At 43.9% G+C, this 20,325-nt stretch overlaps 1 protein-coding gene across 8 annotated transcripts in view; it reads left to right on the forward strand.

The window, feature by feature from the left end:
- The window catches only part of trps1 (trichorhinophalangeal syndrome I), an 89,378-nt gene that overhangs the window by 43,810 nt on the left and 25,243 nt on the right, over nucleotides 1-20,325 (forward strand). For 7 of the 8 annotated variants that reach the window (XM_037474103.2, XM_037474105.2, XM_037474107.2 and 4 more), the window contains 5 exons: nucleotides 3,046-3,658; nucleotides 3,928-4,142; nucleotides 4,563-4,779; nucleotides 4,880-5,117; nucleotides 9,184-10,000. In XM_037474103.2, the coding sequence (XP_037330000.2) occupies nucleotides 3,046-3,658; nucleotides 3,928-4,142; nucleotides 4,563-4,779; nucleotides 4,880-5,117; nucleotides 9,184-10,000 (2,100 nt within the window). The remainder of the gene's footprint in view (nucleotides 1-3,045; nucleotides 3,659-3,927; nucleotides 4,143-4,562; nucleotides 4,780-4,879; nucleotides 5,118-9,183; nucleotides 10,001-20,325) is intronic. The other variant, XM_062558437.1, reaches the window with a different exon arrangement.

Genomic DNA, 20,325 nt, shown 5'->3' on the forward strand with positions numbered 1-20,325 from the left:
TCATTTGTCTTTGTCTTTGCTTCACCTTCAACTCAGCTCTGCCTTCTTTGTTTGCTCACTCCTTTCTCACTCCAACTCCCCTTTCTGTTGCGCTTACTTCTCAATTTGCTTTTCATCCATCTGTGGCCTCTTTCCTCTCCACCTTTCCACTCCTCGTCTTGCCCACCTTTCCCTCAACGTGTCCCACTTGTATTCGGCCTGTCTTCTCTCTAGTTCCCCTCCCCCACCGTGTTCCTCTCTGTGTCTTTCTCCCTATTCTGCTTGCCATAATGACTTGATGTTTGGCTTGTCTCTAATTGCCTGGGCCTGGTCCGTGGGACGTGATGATTGGATGATTGCTTTTGTGAGATCACACACAGTAATAGCTCTCATTTAGCCTTCTGAAGTAATTATCTTCCACCAAGCTGAAATGGACCGTTTCACATTTTTATTTTACTATCTGCCCTGTTTTTCTAGCGTGTATAAATGTTTTTCTCTGGCAATAGCTGACAGTTATTATCATTGTTATTATCCTTGACACTCAAAGAGGCGGACGGTTTATTGACCAAGATCTAATTGCAAAAATTGAAAACTAACTACATCTCCGTGTTATTCTCCTAAAATAACATAATTATGACCTAGATGGCGGCATTAATTAATGAAGAGAATATTCATTGAGCGTTTTCAACCACATATAAAAAAAAACATAATATGTACAATCAATTTAGAATTTCCACTGCAAAAATCCAGCTGAATGCCCTTTTATGAAATTATGAAAGCATGTCTTTACTTACTAAAAATGCTGCTTACCAGTTGCATTGCATTTTTGCCAAACCTCCATAACAATAATAACACCAATCCACTATAAAAAGAAACCAATCCATTTTGTGCAGCAATTGCAATGTATGTCAGCACAAGACTTGCCAAGTTGTCGGCTCACCGATATAACAAGCAGCACAAAATAATCTCCTTCAGTCAAGGAGCTGAACTAATAGAAAAGCAGGCTGATGGCTCGGTTATAACAAATCATGGCTTGTTGCATGCCACAATAGAGCCTGATATGAGTCAAGTCAGTTGGTTAGAAATGAATGACCTTTAATTGTGCCAGCTACATATAGAAAATTATGGATTGTGTTTGTTTTAGCATGAAGCATGGATTTAATACCTCCTCCATAGGAATTAAAAATGACAATTTCATTAGATTTTTGTAATTATGTTTAATCCCCTCACTGTGATGCGCAAGGAAAGAAAAAAGATGGGTTCTCAATCAGAACACAACAATGTTACTACATTACATAGACAAATCTTATTTTGCATCCCTTTAAATCAGGGACAAATCCTCAGTTTGAGGCTGATGTCTAAATTGCATATTGCCTTCAAAGTAATTGATGCACACTGATTGCTGAAGCAAAATGTCCTTAAAGGTCACCGACCTCTGACCTAAAAACAACAACTTTTGTAAAGTTTCAGGTAATACTACACATATACACTCACCGGCCACTTTATTAGGTACCCCATGCTAGTAACGGGTTGGACCCCCTTTTGCCTTCAGAACTGCCTCAATTCTTCGTGGCATAGATTCAACAAGGTGCTGGAAGCATTCCTCAGGGAGTTTGGTCCATATTGACATGATGGCATCACACAGTTGCCGCAGATTTGTCGGCTGCACATCCATTGATGCGAATCTCCCGTTCCACCACATCCCAAAGATGCTCTATTGGATTGAGATCTGGTGATTGTGGAGGCCATTTGAGTACAGCAAACTCATTGTCATGTTCAAGAAACCAGTCTGAGATGATTCCAGCTTTATGACATGGCGCATTATCCTGCTGATAGTAGCCATCAGAAGTTGGGTACATTGTGGTCATAAAGGGATGGACATGGTCAGCAACAATACTCAGGTAGGCTGTGGCGTTGCAACGATGCTCAATTGGTACCAAGGGGCCCAAAGAGTGCCAAGAAAATATTCCCCACACCATGACACCACCACCACCAGCCTGAACCGTTGATACAAGGCAGGATGGATCCATGCTTTCATGTTGTAGACGCCAAATTCTGACCCTACCATCCGAATGTCGTTGCAGAAATCGAGACTCATCAGACCAGGCAACGTTTTTCCAATCTTCTATTGTCCAATTTCGATGAGCTTGTGCAAATTGTAGCCTCAGGTTCCTGTTCTTAGCTGAAAGGAGTGGCACCCGGTGTGGTCTTCTGCTGCTGTAGCCCATCTGCCTCAAAGTTGGACGTACTGTGCGTTCAGAGATGCTCTTATGCCCACCTTGGTTGTAACGGGTGGTTATTTGAGTCACTGTTGCCCTTCTATCAGCTCGAACCAGTCTGGCCATTCTCCTCTGACCTCTGGCATCAACAAGGCATTTCCGCCCACAGAACTGCCGCTCACTGGATGTTTTTTCTTTTTCGGACCATTCTCTGTAAACCCTAGAGATGGTTGTGCGTGAAAATCCCAGTAAATTAGCAGTTTCTGAAATACTCAGACCAGCCCTTCTGGCACCAACAATCATGCCACGTTCAAAGTCACTCAAATCACCTTTCTTCCCCATACTGATGCTCGGTTTGAACTGCAGGAGATTGTCTTGACAATGTCTACATGCCTAAATGCACTGAGTTGCCGCCATGTGATTGGCTGCTTAGAAATTAAGTGTTAACGAGCAGTTGGACAGGTGTACCTAATAAAGTGGCCGGTGAGTGTAGGTTGTTGGTTCGTCCTCTTGCATCCACTTTATTGTCTCATAGAAATAATGACTTGGTTGCACTAATGGAAGTGTTGCACCCAACAATAGAAAGAATTGCAAAGGAAGTGGACAGTACAGAATGAATTTGTTCAAAACACCTTTTTACATGCTCTAATCTAGACTTCCATGTCAGTCTGTCATCCAAAATATCTACATCCAGACCCTATTTGAGTAAAGATTGTGGTTGTGTTGTTGCCGTTTCTTTCCCTCGTGGAAGAAACCTTCCAGTTTGAATCATATGTATAATATTCAGAGATTGATTGTCACCCCCGCTGTAACAGAATCCTCTCTGTCTCTTTCTGCTGGTCAACAGGTGACGCTGGGTGGCACGCTGATTGGGATTGGCCGGAAGACCTCTGATTGCCAGGGGAACACCAAGTACTTTCGCTGCAAATTCTGCAACTTCACCTACATGGGCAGTAATTCGTTAGAACTTGAACAACACTTCATGTCCTCGCATCCAAATAAAGTCAAAAGCCCGCCAACCACACCCCTGCTGGCCACCAATAACCTGGCAATGCACGACATCCAGGGGAAGGGGGGTAGTCTGATCCTAGACGGGGCGGAGAGAGTCGCGGTGCGAGCGGAAGATGACTCGTTGGTCGGTTACTCCATCCCGGTCAGGGGGTCCCCAGATTCGTCGAGCTGGACTGGGGAGCCCGCTCGAGACGCTGTGCAGACGTATTATTGGTGCAAATGCTGCAGCTGGAGCTGTGAGGGGTCCGGAGGCTCGGCAAAGCTTTTAGAGCACTATGAACAAAGACATAGAATGACCACGGGAGGTACTGTGAGCCCCGGCCACTCTACCCCTGGGGCGATGGACAGAGAGAGGGAGAGAGGGGGGAGACGAGAGGAGGGAGAGAGAAGCCGAATGTCATCCAAAAGCCGCAAAGACCTGTCATCCAACACATCCAGCACCAGCCAAGGTAATGAAACTGGAAGAAAGTATGTCGCAATGTGGTTGTGAATTTCTTTACGTGCTTGGCTGCAGAAGATCAAGTGCAGCAACTTTAAATAGCAGTCTCATTATTTTTACTTTGTCTAGTACTTCGTAGAGACAGATTTTTACTTATCTACTGCTTCAAATATCTCTACCCTAATAGGTGCCCCTACTCTCTTGTCAGCTCCGATGGTGGATTCGACCGTAGCAGAGATGTTCTTTTCAACAGGTTTGCTCTTTGTTTTCTGCTCCCAGGAGACCCCAACAGCAGTGATTCAGAAGCAGTCGTGACCAGTTACAACTGTCAGTTGTGTGACTTCCGGTACTCGATGGCCCACAGTGCAGACGTGATCGTGGTAGCACCTTTGCTACTGCACTACCAGCACAACCACTCCATCCACAGATGCTGCATCCAGCACTGCATGTACTGTCCGCAGGGCCTCTGTCAGCCACACAAGCACCTGGGGGAGGTGAGACACAAAGATATATTCAAATGTGTATCTGCTTGGTGTGTATTGGGGTTTACTTGGCAGTCGGGAGGAGAATTGCACTGTTTTGCAAGCACAGATGAATAAAAATGTAATATATTAAGTTTAAGTTTAAAGTTAATTGTTTTAATTTTCCAGCCTAGTTAAAATCCCTCGCCTCCACTACTCCGCCCACACACCCCCCACCCTCCTTTGTGCCAGCTGTTAAACGGTGCCGTTGCAGCTGTTAGAAATGAACAAAGAAAGAAAGATGGGGCTGACTTCGTTCAGTAAATGATCCACATTCACAGCATGTCACCTGCGTAGACAAAAACACAAAACAAAATGAACAAGATTCTGAACCCTCATAGTGTGCACGGTAATGACCGCAGCGTGCTTGTCTTCAATGACTCGTCCACACAGGTCTCTCACCCCTTTGCGTGTCGGAAGCCCAGCTGCCCCAAATGCTGTTCCAAGTTCCCGCCGTCCACCAAGCAGCAGCACCAGGACGCGGTCGGATCGAAACCCGCCGCCGCCAGCTCACCCAGCATGACCCCGCTTAATCCTAGAGGTGACCTCGCTGTGATTTCGGGATCAACTTTTTACGCCTCTAGCCCGGCCCACCCTGTTGTCACACAAGGTATTTGAGGTTACACCTCATCTGCTTTATTCTGGTCAATAGATTCCCTTTTGTTTCTTGCGTCCTGACTGTGTCCGGCTTTTTTCGCCTCTAAACCCAGGCGTCACCCACTTGTGTGACCAGTGTGCGTTTGCCACCACCGACATCGACGTGCTGCTGCAGCACTACGAAGGCTGCCACTCTCTGATCAACCTCAAGGGGGCGCCGCCAAATGTAAAGGCCGAGGAAGAGGCTGGCGGAGACAAAGAAGGGGGGAGAGGAGGAGGAGAGAGGGAGTACTGTTGTACAAAGTGTCACTTCATCACAGAGGTGGAAGAAGAGATTTTTCGACACTACAGGTAAGAGAAATTGGCACATAATGACACATTGAAGTCTGCTTTTCTACTTGACATATCGTTTTGATGGAGACACGATTGACATTTAAACATAATGCTTACCAACCTTTCTATAACAGGTCGCTGAATGTGAAACTTGATTTGCCAGCTTTATGACTAACTGTTCTTGTTACTGGATGACTGTTTACAAAGAGTTTACAAAGAAATCCAGTTTGATGATGAAGATGAAGTATTACTCGCTGTGGAGATTTTGAGCAAACGCACACAATTTCAGCATCTACCCATTTTAAACAGAGCCGACACCATAGACATCCACACATGGAAGCAACTCCAGGTTCATTGATATTAACAGATCTTTCAGCACAAAGCTGAGTATCACCATACGTGTGATGAGATCCACTTAAAAAGGCCCAAACATTTAGCAGCTCTACAAGTTCAAACGCTTCAAGACAAATTCTCCTTTTTACCAGAAAAGTATTCGCTCACTCTATGGAACTCATATCGATATCAAATCGGAGACAATCTAGTTTTGTTCCTGGAGAGTTTAAACAAGCGGCCTTCCATCTGTCCTGTGACACTTCTCTGTTATAGGTATACCTGAGATATCTTTTTATCCCCCCAATGTGTTGTCATACTTTGTATCCACTACAATCCAAAGCCTATGAAGCATTGGACTAATACTACTTGGATGATACTGCACAGGTTGTGTGTATGTAAACAGACATTTTGAAATAGCTTTTCCGTTGTTAGACTCTTCTTTTCAGCTGCAACCGGAAAAACTTTAATCTAGAAATCGAAGAGTAATTGATTCACCGATTGTCATTCTGGGTCTGAAGTATTTCTTTAACAGCGGCCTTGAGATGAGATGGGCAGTTTAGAAAAAAAGATGAAAAAGATTGCTGCAGGAGAACCTGAGATATCTTTTTATCCCCCCATTTTATTCCCAACATGCCGCCTTGCAAACTACGCACAATGCTACTTGCCTGGCTACATTTCAGCCAGAGATTAGGGGGTATTTTATTAGTGGCTGCAAATGTAGCCTCGAGCTGCAGGCCTCAAGCAAAGATTAAAAGCAGACATCAAATGTCAGAGTTTTTGTTTCATTTTCAAAATCGTACTTTTCAGTTTTCCTCAACTGATGCAATTAGATTCCATGCTGCTCCTTCTGGAGACACAAAAGGCTTTATTCAACTTAAATATGCAGCAGTACTCGCCATTACTTTTTGACAGACTTTGATCTGTGGTATCTTGGGTTCTGCTCTATTTCAATAAAGTACTAGAATTTCTTTACTCACTATCCTTCCTGGAGCAGCATTCTCCAAAAGAGATTTCAGCCCTGCCATTTTTTGGGGGGGTTTTCAACTAATACTAAACCGTAAAAATGTTGTTTCTTGGTACTGTACGTGTGTACCCTGTCTTCTAAATAAGACCGGCTCGGTTCCAAAGACCTTTAAGAGCCCGAGGGCTTAGACAAGACTGCACAGCGGTGAAAACACGCACGCACATGTTCACTGGGCTGTTTGTCACAAAACTTTCACTATAGAGAGAGAGAGAGAGATGATTGTGTGAGACATTTTTGTGTATGTAAGTATTGATCGTTGGAAGTTTTCAGATCTGGATTGCTCATTGATACAGGCTCACAAAAAAAGTCACATGTTTTTTTTCACACACACACACACACACATACACACAAGCGCAATTACTGTCTGAAAAAGGCATCTCGGTAAGTTTCTGCTAAGAATCAATGCAAGATTCAAAGGTTTGATTCATTTCGGGGGAGAGGAGAAGGAGATATAAAGACAGTAAGGAAAGTCAAATAGAAAGACAAGCCATTGAAAAAAAATCGAATAAAACATGAAATGTAGCCGTTTTATACTGCCACTAAAATCCACCACACCTTAAAGACCATGTTTTAGAAAAGCAAAACTCAGGATTGGCTTATAGCTTAAAGCTCGGGATAAAGGACCATTGTGTTTGGGGGAGAAAAGTTACGGGCTGAAACAAACTAAAGAATCTTCCTTTTTACAAACCCTCTAAGTGAGGCTCTGGTGCGTCTGAAAGGCTCGGGCACACACCAGCTGAGAATGTGCATCGTCCAGTATCATTACAATACTAGTATTTGTTGGACTATTTATGTTGAAGGTGTTTGGGTTTCAAAATCAGATGAAAGGATTTTACTCCACTTTTCCAGAGCGTGTTATGTGCAGGTGTGTGTTGACCTCAGAGCACGTCGGGTCCTAATCATACCCCAGGGATTGTTATTCTTGAGACTTTTTTGTTATGCACGGGGTAAATGTGTGGGGTAAGTTCTTTTATCCACATGGGGAAAGCGTGATGCCCGTACTTGTTGTTTTGAGGGATCCGTGCCTGCAACCCCCCCCCCACACACCGCCATTCATGGTTGTGAGGAAAATACAGCTAACCTTTCTTTAACACACTTTAATTCTCTTATTGATTAGTTTTCTATTACTACAGATATTTAAGGCAAAATAATGCAGCCGCTTCTCATACTTTTGGGATTTCAGCTCACTGTAAGAAATAACTTCTCAACCTTTTATTATTTTTCATAGATTGACCAAGTTAGCAAGTGTACAAACTTCATTAAGGTCACGGGGTCTTTGGTCAGCACCTGCAGACATTTGAGTCCAGTCCTTTAGTCGCACAATAAGTGCCACACATTAAGACATTACCTCTAGGCTAGTTTGATCCGATAAAGGATGTAGTGTAGTGGCTTACTAATAATAAAGGTAGTGTATTTGCTCTATGAACAAATACGTAAAAAGAAATAAAAAATCTCCTGTTCTCGAGATCAATCTGCATGAGAGAGATTTCAGATGTTTGCAATGAAAATGTTGGTATGATTATATTCCACTCATACAAAGCCAAGCCAATGCAATGTGGCAGCATTGTGAAGTCACTGGTGAGAGAAACTCAAAGCAAAAACAGCAGCAGTGTTGAGCAAATTGCTGCTTTTGGATGAGATATGAGTGAACTAAGTGGAAAAACTGATAATCCTATTCTGAGTCAAAGCTACACACTTGACTTATTTGCCAAATAATTGTCCAAATCAACTCCTACCCCTCACGCATGCCAAGTGAGACTTGTTTTTCTGTCATTTGCTTTAAAAGCCTTCCCTCCCAGGATAATCAGTCAGTACAACAGTCAAATAATTAGATTTTCTCAGTCCAAACAAAAAATATACCATTCCATTTGTTCACATGTGTTTTTTTGTTTATATCCTAGACCACTTTCTTACTATCATCTTTCCTATATTTCTAAATAAGAAGCAGCGGCCCATAATCCTCGTTATAGATGCTCCATTGATTCTGCTAGGTTGGCCGGCACAAGAGGCATCTAAACAGGTTCCAGAGCCAGGAAAAACCCCACGCTGTGTATGGTGTACGTCGTGTCTTGCATATTGTGTGGTGTAGCTTGCTGGTCAGCCAGGGCCGTGCCAACAGGAGGCCAAGGTGGTTTGTCGATGGGTGATTCATTTTTTGTCATTCAGATTAATTTACGCTCCTCGCCGCTTTGTCCTGATTCGCTGCGATTTATTGGAACAGCGAGTCACTTTTTGGCCACATGCTCGGTGTAGTGAGTAGTTCGGGGGCGGGGGGGGACAAATGCACTTAAATGCAATTTAGTCGATTCAGGGAGTGGATTTTCATCAAAATGTGATCAATGTAAAACTTTCTTATTGAATATCTGTCAGACGCAGCCTATTCAAAGCTGTTGGAAATGGACACTTTTCAAATCGATGGAAAGTGTGGAGGTATTTTAAATCTCCTGTATATTATATAAACATTTTAAAAAGGAAGGAATAGTATAAGCTTAAAAGCCGTAAACATAAATTATATAACAGATGAAGTGTGTGTAGCCGGACGCACTCTGGTTGAATGCGGTTGACCTCAGCAGGGTCAACTCTCATCTATACAGAGCGCTATATCTTGACCATTCCGTATATGGACTAATGTCTGGCATACCTGTGTTCAGCATCTCTCCCTGAAGCAGCATGGTTGCATGATTGAGCTTCATTGAAAGGAAATATTCTCCCCCCGTCTCTCCGCAGGCGGGTCCACGCGTGTTGCCGTTGCCGACGCTGTGACTTCACGGCACCCGATTCGTCGGCCCTCCTTGACCATTTTAACTCGACCCACTGCCACGAATCCTCTTCCTCTCTAAGCGCATTGACAACGACCTCCTTACCCTCCTCGCTGACTCCTCCGTTAACGCTCGCCGCCAACGGCTGCTCAGCACCCTCTACCTTGGCCATCAAGGAAGAAAGCAAGGGGGACCTTCGCCACCTCTACTCCCTCGCACCACCTGAGGGACGGTTGGCAGAGGGGGGCAGAGAGGAGGCTGGCGGGGTGGTGAAGAGTGAGCGAGGAGAGGAGAAAGAGAGAGAGCGGGAGAAAGGCTGGGTGCTTGGGGAGACGAGAGGATTAGGAGAAAGAGGAGGTGAGCAGGCCCACGGCTTACTCTGGGTGCCCAAGGAACGAATGGGACCCGAGAGAGGAGTAGAAAGAGGATCAGGAGGAGGGAGCCCCTCTCTTTTCTCCTCCCCCCTCTCTTTGTCGTTTGTTTCAGCCAATAACGAGGCCTCGCAGCAGAAAAGAGCCGTGACTTCGCCCAGCATGGTTTACCTGGGAGACACCAAGTCCTTTTTGGGAGATACCAAGTCCTTTTTGGGAGATGCCAGGCTGTATGGAGCAGGGAGGCCGGGAGGAGCCACCGCAGGCGGAGGGGAGAAACAGAGCCGGATGCCTCAGCAGTACACGGGAGGAGGAGGAGGAGGAGGAGGAGGAGGGGGGAGTGGCGGCGGTAGTGGTGGTGGAGGACAGGAGAAAGGACGAGCCGCTAAAGAGGAGTCCCAGTCCCTTCTACGGGTAAGTTGTGCACACACACCCCTCCCTCCCCATTCTCACCACCCCTCTGTCTTATATTCACCTCATTCTTTCATTTATCCTAATCTGTCCCTTTCGTCTCATTAACACCCTGATTTGAGCTTCTAGCTGCGACTGTCTGATTGAGGGCCTTTGTAGGCGGATCTCTGTTCCCAGATCCTACCTGCTGAGAGCATTAGTTTTGTGTGGACTTCCATTATTACGCCTTCATCTTCGTTTCCTTTGAATCAGATGTGAGGATTAAACCTCATGCAGAGAGGCGCTTCAATGAGACCTGTAATTCATCAGTCATATTTGGAGTGCTCATACAGATTATCGTTTGCTAGAAGAGCCGTCCTCCCGTTCAGATTTCTGAGCTCTTGTCCATGTGCTTGTGATTCCATGACTTCATGTCCTTTCCAATAAGTTGCATTTGTCCTTCTTTAAAATTAGATTTGAACTCGCAACAGGGAGAAACTTGCCTGTTGCTACAGTAACGTGGAGGCAAACTGACAGTCACCATGGCCACCAGCTGTCAATCAGTTCCGTCATCCTACTTTTCAGGCCACGATGATTTTCACTTCACAGTGATGTCATGGACCGGTAGGAACAGACTGTGGTTTGCCAGTGCTGCACGGCTTATTGGCTATGATCACATTAGATTGGAATAGACGTGTGTGTGTGTGTGTGTGTGTGTGTGTGTGTGTGTGTGTGTGTGTGTGTGTGTGTGTGTGTGTGTGTGTGTCTGTGTGTGTGTGTTTTTTCATGGCACTCACATGGGTCTATGTAAGTGGTAGTAATGAGTGTGAAGGGGTGTTCGGGAGTTTTGTGTGTGTGTGTGTGTGTGTGCGTGTGAGAGGTGTTGGCAGTCACTTGGCAGACTGCGCTGGGTGGGGCAGCAAGAGGTTTACTCATTATAGCGGGTGGGGCAGTGTGTGTCTGTGAGAGAGAGAGAGAGTTCATGTGTGAGGGTAGAAGGGAGGATAACTGAGATGAAGATAAAGAGGGCTTTTACATACAGTTTTCTCTTTTGTTCCTCTGATAAGAAGCACAGGCAAACAATAAAGCAAAGGGAGACATTTCACTTTCCAGCGTTCTCCTTTTGTTCGGTTATATGAAGAAATAGTCAAACCGGAGAATCCATTTATTTAATGGCCCGGACCATTATTACGTTCCAGCACAAACTCAGTTTGAGTAAATATTTGGTAATTGGGGCTCCCCCCTACCTGAGTTACTAATACAGTTGCACCGACTGCACGTGAGAACATCTGCATACACAGGCACCAAATGTTTTATTAACTTTTTGGGGACATTCCAGAGCATTATGTGCTTGCTGAAAGAGAGAACAAAAATACAATAAAAGTGAAGGGGAAAATACAAAGAAGGAGGCGTGGGAGGGAACAATTTAAAAATGTATTAGAGAAGCAGAACATGACTTATTACTTCAACAGTGTGGTATTATATAACCTTTGCTACTATCTTTCTCCCTCTCCCTCCTCTCACTACACAATATTTATTAACAGTTTCCATGGCATGCTTTTGACAAAACACACACACACACGCACACATGATGACTCATCAATGGGCTTAGTATGGGAGGGACACTGTCATATGAAATAGCTCAGTACATACAAACACAAGTAAATTGACACTAAAGAACACATGGATACGTTTTGTTCAATAAAATGTGACATTTTGACCTATCAGGGCAAAATTCTAATTTACTCTTTGTAAATGTCATGTGATAAGTAGTGAGGGAGAAGGGAGTAGGGCTCACAGGAGGGAGACAAAAGTCCTATTTCATCCAAAAATGTGTGTGTGTGTTTCTTTTCATATGCACTTGTGTGTGTCTCCCGAATCCCCACCTGTTCTTTTTTTTTTCACCCCAACATCGATCTGTCTCTCCCCTTCATTTCTTCATTCTTTTTCTTTCATTTCCCTTCTTTTCCTCAAAGGACAAGTCACCTGATACACAGGGATCGATACACACCTCGACCAACACACACACACACACATCAGAGTTCTTAGTATTCTTCAGCGTTTTGCTCTGCAGACAGAAGAGAATATTTTCTTTTGAAAGGCCTGATCTGTAATTGGTGCACAGTGTTTCCTTGTTGAGACATTGTCCAGCTATATGATTAGTTTTCAAAGTGATTTATTACATTGCAGACATTTTCTCAGGCTGATTTTATTCCTCTGACATTTTGACTGACTATATGAGGCAAGGATGGAAAGCTTATGAGGTTCAGAGATGAAATTAAAGTAAAAGCTTCGGTTAGCGTTCTAGTTTATAAATGGAATGAGACAGCCTTTTGAGTAATGGTGGTTTTTCGAGTTCGGCGGGGCTGAGAAAGGTCCGCCTCTGAGCCAAACATATGTGAACACGTGAAGATACCCAAACATATGTTGAATCAACCCCAAACTTGGATCATTTAATAAATTCCAGACCGCGCTTTCAAAGGGAATTCCATGTCAAGGACAGCAGGGGAGAGGAGATAAATTGACGCAAGCAGGGAAGGAAGAAGTTGTGGATGTGACCTTACAAACACAATATAATTGTGTTCATCTGATGTGGTCATATTGCAATACTGGAATGTGGACCTTCAGGGTTTTAAAAGTCCCATGCGTGACATCCAATTCCATATGAGCGGAGGGGCTGAAAATCGAGGGACGAACTGAGAGAGATAAAACGTGAATATGTGCTTTCAGCAGATCAGAGAAGAGTTTCATTAAAGTTTACATTTCTGCCTGACGGAGTTAATTAGGTTTTTAAAGAGACACACACACGCACACACACACAGATACACACGCGGCTGTATTTCCATAAAGTCTTCATTACTTTGCGTTCTATTTCCCGTCTCCCCTCTTTCCTTTGCGAAAATTCATGCGTGTCATTTGACACGTGCATCTGCACGCCTGTGTGTGCGTCTCACTGCCTGTGAACCTAATTATGTGCGACGCATTTGCATTCTCTCTGAGTGTGCGGGATTGCTTGTGTACGTGTGTGTGTGTGTGTTTTGTAAGGAAATTAAAGCATGAATTGACTTTTTTTTTCTCCCCGTGATGATAATTTAACATCACTTCATATCCGCTACAGGAAATTAGGGAGCTTAAGCTCAAGACAGTGTACGTGTTTGTGTGTTTTTGTTTGTGTGGGTCACTGTGCCGTGTTTATGTGTGGAATGCTTTTTTAATAGACAAAAAAAGGGGGATATAGAACTTTGGTGACTAAAGCTCTATATCCCTAACTAATAAATTGCAGCCCTTATTATCTGAACTGCTTTGTTATTTGAATCTTTTCTATTCTATTTCCTGGACCTTCTTTCCATTCTTTTGAAACTTGTGAGACCAGTCCTCTGTAATTGCCTTCATTGTGTATTAGTGCTCTGTACAGTTTCTTCTTTAGGCCCCATATATCAAAAGGTACCTTGAGGCTAGAAATTATCTAAAATAATTAATAGTGATACATGTGATTAAATATTTTTGTCCAAAAAAAAGTTCATACCGCACATATCTAGTTGATTAAATCCATAAGTATCTGAAGCGACTTACATTGCATTATAACCGTGCGTTACATTTTTGCCTGGGGAGCAATTAGGGGTTAGGTGTCTTTTTCAGGGACACTTCGACATTCGTACATGGGGCAGCCGGGATTCAAACCACAACCTTGTGGCTCCCAGCGCATCACACTACTCCATGTGCCACCATTGCCTGGAGATGGTTCTCATTAAAATGGTCCATCTTAAATGTCAGCCCGCCACAGTTGTCCCCAACCTGGGGACTACATTCCTCACTTTAATCATCAGGTAGCAGACCAGACACTTTTCACATTCATTCACCACAAGATGCACAGGCCCTGCACAGCCACCTTAACAGCTGTAATGTTTTGGGTTTCTTAGGCAAGCTATTTGTTAGAAGAAAAGAAGAAGAAGAAAAAAAAAAGTCACCATTAACATGAAGCCCCTTCGCATCAGACTTAAAGTCCACACACTTTTTCACAGAGTTGACTGTTCTGGGCCGTTCAGTTTGTTTGTGGAGCAGTCACCTTTCCCATCAGGACGCAGACTAAAATAAACACAGCCATGCTGGAAAGAAATATAAACGTGTGTGTGTGTGTGTGTGTCTGTGTGTGTGTGTGGTAAAATGGCCGGTAGAGGCTGTGTTTAGTGTAAGAGAAACATAATCAGACAACCGGTTTGCAGTTATTTTGACCCGCATGTTTGTGTTCTTTGTCTGTGGAGATACTGCTTGATGGGCTTGTGTGTGAGCATGTGCGCATACTGTTCACATGAGTGTGTGTGAGTCACAGTCATGACCGGTGTGTGGCTTTACGCTGTGTGACAGTCCACAGCAGTCTCATTGTCTGCTAGGAACATTACATTTGGCTTGAAAGAGAAATGACACCATTTTGCCCACATTTAGATCCCTTTGGGATGTTCCACACACGCCATGCTTACCCGCACACACTGCAGTTGACAACACGCGTGGTTGAAAGGTGACATTTTTGGGCTCCCACTATTCAAGAATCTGCGTATTTGCATGACTGTATCTTGGCTGGTGTTTGGACGTTAATCCTCTTTTCTTTTCGTGTTTAACAAAATAAATCAAAAAGCATTAAAAGTCGAGTCCTTCTCAACCTGCCTGGGGAAACCGCATCATACTACTCACAATAGTGTTTATGTCAGTCGTCAGTGACAGAAAAGAACATCAGATTGACTTTTAAATCCCACGTTTTGGCAGTTCTCTTGGGTTCGGGCTGAGGTGTCCTTGAGCGTGACATTGAACTATTAATTGCTCCGGGGCTGCTGCAGGGTAGCCGACCCTGCGTTCTGACCTTCCTGTGCATGGCGCGCTGCAACGTGAATCACTTTTCTGACACCAATGCGGCAATGTTTAAAGGATGCGCCCGATTGATACAAGAGCTTCATCCAAAATGCATTTTTACAAAGGTACCGTGGTTTATGTCTAGCAACAATGTTGCGTAATATGACATGATTAGCTTGACTTCAGGCTAACATGCCGTCCATTCAGATAGCTTGTCTTTCCACTGAGTGTTTCATTGGTTCAGATGCCCTCCGCTTCCACGCACTCTGCCTTTTCATTGGCTCGACCAAGGCACAGATGTTCCACCCTCCCTGCCAGTGAATGGACCAGGTGTTTTTCATCACGTCGTCATGGCAACGGGTAAAACACAGTGGTTATTTTAGCTTCTAGCTGTAATTTAAACGTTTACATCAATTACTGTTACAATTGACTTACACACTCACACTACTGGATCTGTGTGTTACTACACGCATGCACATTTGTGTTCTTTTCATGTTCCTCTGTGTTTTTCTGCAATGGCTCAGTGCTTGTAGGTTCCCCCCCTCCCCCCCCCTCCACCTTGTGTCTAATTTGGGAACAATTCACTAGAGGCTTTGTGTGTGCGCGTGCACATATGTCTATGTGCGTGCGTTTACACATGGAACCAATATTGAGGCCAGATGATCATTTTATCTACAACAAGACCTCTACACGCAACACAACACTAGCCAGCACCACACACACACACACACACACGCACACGCACACCATTCTGGCAGCACTTGTGTAATTAGGAAGCTGATTGGTTAGATTAAATGTCCATCTGACCCCTGACCAATAGATAATTTGAAAACCCTGTTTTTTTCCGTATCCTGGCTGTCCTTTGTTTTGCTTGGTTGTATCACCCAATCACGCCTTTTGTTTGAGAAAAGGGGACTGATATACTGCAGAAAAGGTATCCATGTAGTTCGTATGAAAATGTTAAATGACTCCAAATGGCCTTGTTTCAGTTTTTTCCATGAATGTAGCCCGTGTGTAGGATGCAAAATTGTCCGGCAAAGCAGAAACTGAAGACCAATGTACATTGATTTAATGTATATATTCTTGTCTTAAACATCTTCCCTTTTATTCTATATATATATATATATATAAAAGGGAACCTGTCCTTCTCTTCTCTACTTTACATATGATTCACAACTAGGCATTTTTCAGTCGAAGGATGTTCCCCGTAGCATTACAGCGTGTCACAGCATGCACGGTAAACGAAAAGTGGCCAATTGTTTAACTTATGAGGAGTGCAACTGTGCAGATCACCTGCCAAACTACAACGGTAAAACAAGGAATGATCAGTCCAGTTAATCCAATCTGCATTCCCACCTGCACTTTATTTCCTGTCAGTTGGCAGACTCTCCTCCCTCCTGACAAATCTAATATCTTCAGTATGTCTCGCATTTTGGCAAAGTTTGAGGTTGAAATATGGGAGTCATCAACTCGGCAGCACAAATTCTTTCAGTGTTAATAGGAATTGCAAAAGCTAAAGGTACAGCACCCATATTCAGATTCACATACACAAAAACAGAACCACACAATAATGTGGAGTGTATCCACACACCCACAAACTCAACCAGTAATTTGAATCAATCTCTCTTGAATCAGATCTGGTCACACCTTGTTTTGGAGTGTGTGTGCGTGTGCGTGTGTGTGTGTGTCTGGGCTTGCGTGCAAGATGGAAAAGACATTCAGAATGTGTGAGTGTTTTATTAGCAGGCAATGCCATGGCAACCTTGGCGGTCCAAGGCCCTCTCGCCGAGGTAGCAAGATGGCTCTGGGCACGTGCGCGTCCAGCAGACATTTCACCATGGCTCTGAGAGCGAGTGTGTGTATGTGTGTGCGTGCGTGCAAGCGGGTGAGAAGAATGTTAAGTGGGGATTTTCACTTTTAACTCTGGGTGGACACGCACATCCACCCTCAAACTTCTAATTCACTCACAGTGCCATGCATACTGAAAGCTGGAGACGACACATTGGTTCTTCCCTCTCCGTCTGTCTCTCACTTTACTCCTCCTTTTCGCTCTGTCTCCTTCTCAGTGTCCCCCGTGAGCTCTTCGCTCATTAGGAATTCTCCACTAGTGTGCGTCTGTGTGTGTGTGTGTGTGTTTATGAATTCTGCTCCACTGGCATGATGCATCTTGTATATTCGATTTCCCTGAGGATCATTTCTTGTCTGTTCTTTCTCTCTCTCAGTCTGTACAAGACAACAGGACCAGCCTCAACTATTGGAGACTTGTGCGCTCCCAGTTGTATACCCATGTCCATTGTGGTTTTCGGGAGTTCAGTGAAGAGAGCCAAAGCTAAAGACATTATGGACCGGCTGGGCCTTGTTTTGTTAAGTCTATACAGCTACAAAGCTCTGATGGGAGCCAGAATGGAACTAAGTTAGCTCAAGTTGCAGTGTGAACACAAATGTGGGCCTTTACTTTTAAACCTTGTGTGTGCTCATAAAAATGATGTCAAGTCAATTTGATTCATACAGTCCAACATCACGAATAAAACAAATGCTTTAAGGAGCTTTACAGTCGGCACAGCAGACAAACCTCTAGACAAAAAAAAGTGTGTCACAGGGAAATGATTGAAGAAACGTCAGAAGGGGCAGCCGAGGTGAGGAGTGATGCTTCTCCCGGGACAACAAACAAAAAGCCACAGTGTTTGTTTCCATAAAATCTGTGACCAATGAACAGAACCCTTTGGAGACTTGGAGAAATTAATCCAAAATAATTGACAAAGCCAAATGAGCTTCCTTGCATACTGAATTTCACAGCCCTCTAAAAGTTATCTGGCGTTTCACCTTATTGACACAAGTAATCAGAAACGCTCAATCAACCGGATAAATCTGATGCATTATGGGACATTATACCTTTTTTAATGGTAACTTTGGCACAAACGTTGAATTGTGTTTGTTCTGTTATTTGTGCTGTTACAAGTGGAAGTGCGTCATTGCTGCAGATGTTTGGCTTCTGAGGATGTCACACGCACACACACAGACACACATATATACCCTGACACTAACACAGTCAGGTCCCCTAGTCCCATCTATCCTGTTCCTTAATATACCAGGTGCAGTCAAACAATTGTGTGTGTGTGTGTGTGTGTGTGTGCTGTACTCGCATGTCCTTGAGTATTGTTTTTTAAAGCTGTATTTTTATGATTTTGTTGCATAAAACTGGATGCAAGACAATCTCACAAAACACACACACACGTGTTCACACGCACATTCCCTCACAGTGTCTATGGAGTCTGGCTGGACTTAAAATCGATGTGTGTTTGCCATTGGAGCAAACTTAGCTAACATAGACTCTTTGTGTCCCTTCGCAGCAGATCAGCACGATTACAGCACTGTTATCTCTTCCCGGATATATTGGAACCGATTTCCATCTCTCTCAATACAACTGAGTATTCTTCCGTTATTTAAGTTTGATAAGATCCACTTTTGGTCCTAAATTTGTTTCTTTATATTGGGTTCAGGTCACTGAGATAACCAAACCCGTTTTAGAGAGAAAATCCTGCCGCAAAGCACATCCATGTTATTCTTTTGATCCTAAACAGATCACTGATTAACAACATGAATGTGTGTGTGTGTGTGTGTGTGTGTGTGTGTGCTGCCAGGGCACTTGTTTGCTGTAAACAACATATAGATCAAATTCAAATTGATGAATGATTTAAAACAACGATTAAATAGGAGGCCGAAAAAAATAGTTATTCGGTTGAAAGATCTAGTTGTAATAAGGGGCTAACCGGCTCTTATTTTATATTTGCCATGTGACTATTTATATCAACAACAACATCGTACCAGCTCGCTCACTTCATTCCAGAGATCTATCCCGATGAATCATTTTGAAAATGCAGACGTTTTTGGATCATTTAAAATTCTGTTTTTCCATGGCTTGGTTTGTACCAGCACTGGATGAGTGGGACTGCGTGTGAGCGAGTTCTTTACAAAAAAACATGGACCCACTCGTGGAAAAAACACCACTCCATCGCGCTGCTTGTGGTGAAAAGAGTTCCATGGGCACCTTTGGGCACAGATCACACTTATGTTGGGGTTAGAGGGTTAGACTTGACAGACGTTTACAGTCTGCCTGTGTAAGTTAACGTGTTTTATGCTGCTTACAGCTAAAAGTTACACAGACACACGCATGCATACGCTAGGCAACACACGTTGCAAACAGATGAACATATGTGAAGGATCACCATTATGTAAAGCCCTCTATTTGCAGATCAACAAGGAAACAAGTGTTGCATTACCTCAAGACCACCGAGAGAGTGATCGGTCGGCCATGCAGAGAGAGAGAGGGAGAGAGACAGTGGGGAGGGCACGGAGTAAGAGAGAGAGAGCCAAAGTGACGAGAGCGAGACACAGAAAGAACAGAGACAGACAACGAAGACGGGAAGATGAGAGGGAAGACGCAGGGTGGAGAGACATGAAGGCATACAGAGAGAAATGGGAGCAGCTGCCAAGCTCTGAGTGGGGTTAAGCATCACCACAAGTAGAACCTAATAAGGTCCGAAAGAGTGCGCGCACACACACACACACACACACACACACACACACACACACAAACTCAGACTTGGCTAGTGTTCAGAATCTGTTTCTGCAGTAAGTAACAGTGAGCAGTAACTCACATCTGCCTCCTAAGCCTCCAAAGCTAAATACTGCTGTGATGCAGTTCCCTTTCTCTTCTTCTTTTTTTCCCCTCCCGCCGTTAGACGATTGAAACACATTTCATATTTATTATAGCGTTGCTCTTAAACAAAAGCACAACCGACTACTACGAGGCAACCAGCGTCTATTCTGCATCGGTGGAAATGTGTGACTCGCACATGGCACAGAGGAAGAAAAAGACGTTTTTTGACGTGGCAGGTCGTACTCGCACATCGATGGTCTCAGGCTGCGTGGTGACATCAGCCGGTGTCGGGCCTGCTGTGCTGTGGTGCGCTACCTAGCAAAGCTAAACTAGAGCAGGAGATTGCTGTCTCTCTGTGTGTGTGTGTGCAGTGTGTGTGCGCTCTGTTTTCTTGACAAGGCACAGTGTTTGTCAACACTACATGTAGCGCAAGTGTTTCTTTTCCCTCTGTTCCTGAAATTCTCAAATGTGGATTTCTGGGATACAGAACTGAGGTTTTTTGAAGTATGACTTTTTCTGGAGTTTGCTTTGAAATTATTGCAATGAATTATACCCCTCCCACCCCCCCAGCCCCCTCAAACCCCACATACCATTTCCAGAACCCACACTGCTTCATCCAATTGACTTGCCTGAGCATTAAATAGGGATCTCGTTAAGAGACTGAATGCAGGAAAACATTCCTGTGATTCACTGTAACTGAGCAGTTTTAATTAAATTTAAAACCCTTTATTGTTGTCTTAGTGTCTCTCCCACCAACTGTTTGTGTTTTTTAGTTTTGGTTCTCAAAATAGTATGAAATGATTGCAAAGGCCAAAAGTATTAGACGAAAGGCCGTGGTGTGTTT

Source organism: Pungitius pungitius, chromosome 17 (assembly GCF_949316345.1).
Source record: "Pungitius pungitius chromosome 17, fPunPun2.1, whole genome shotgun sequence".
Taxonomy (NCBI): domain Eukaryota; kingdom Metazoa; phylum Chordata; class Actinopteri; order Perciformes; family Gasterosteidae; genus Pungitius; species Pungitius pungitius.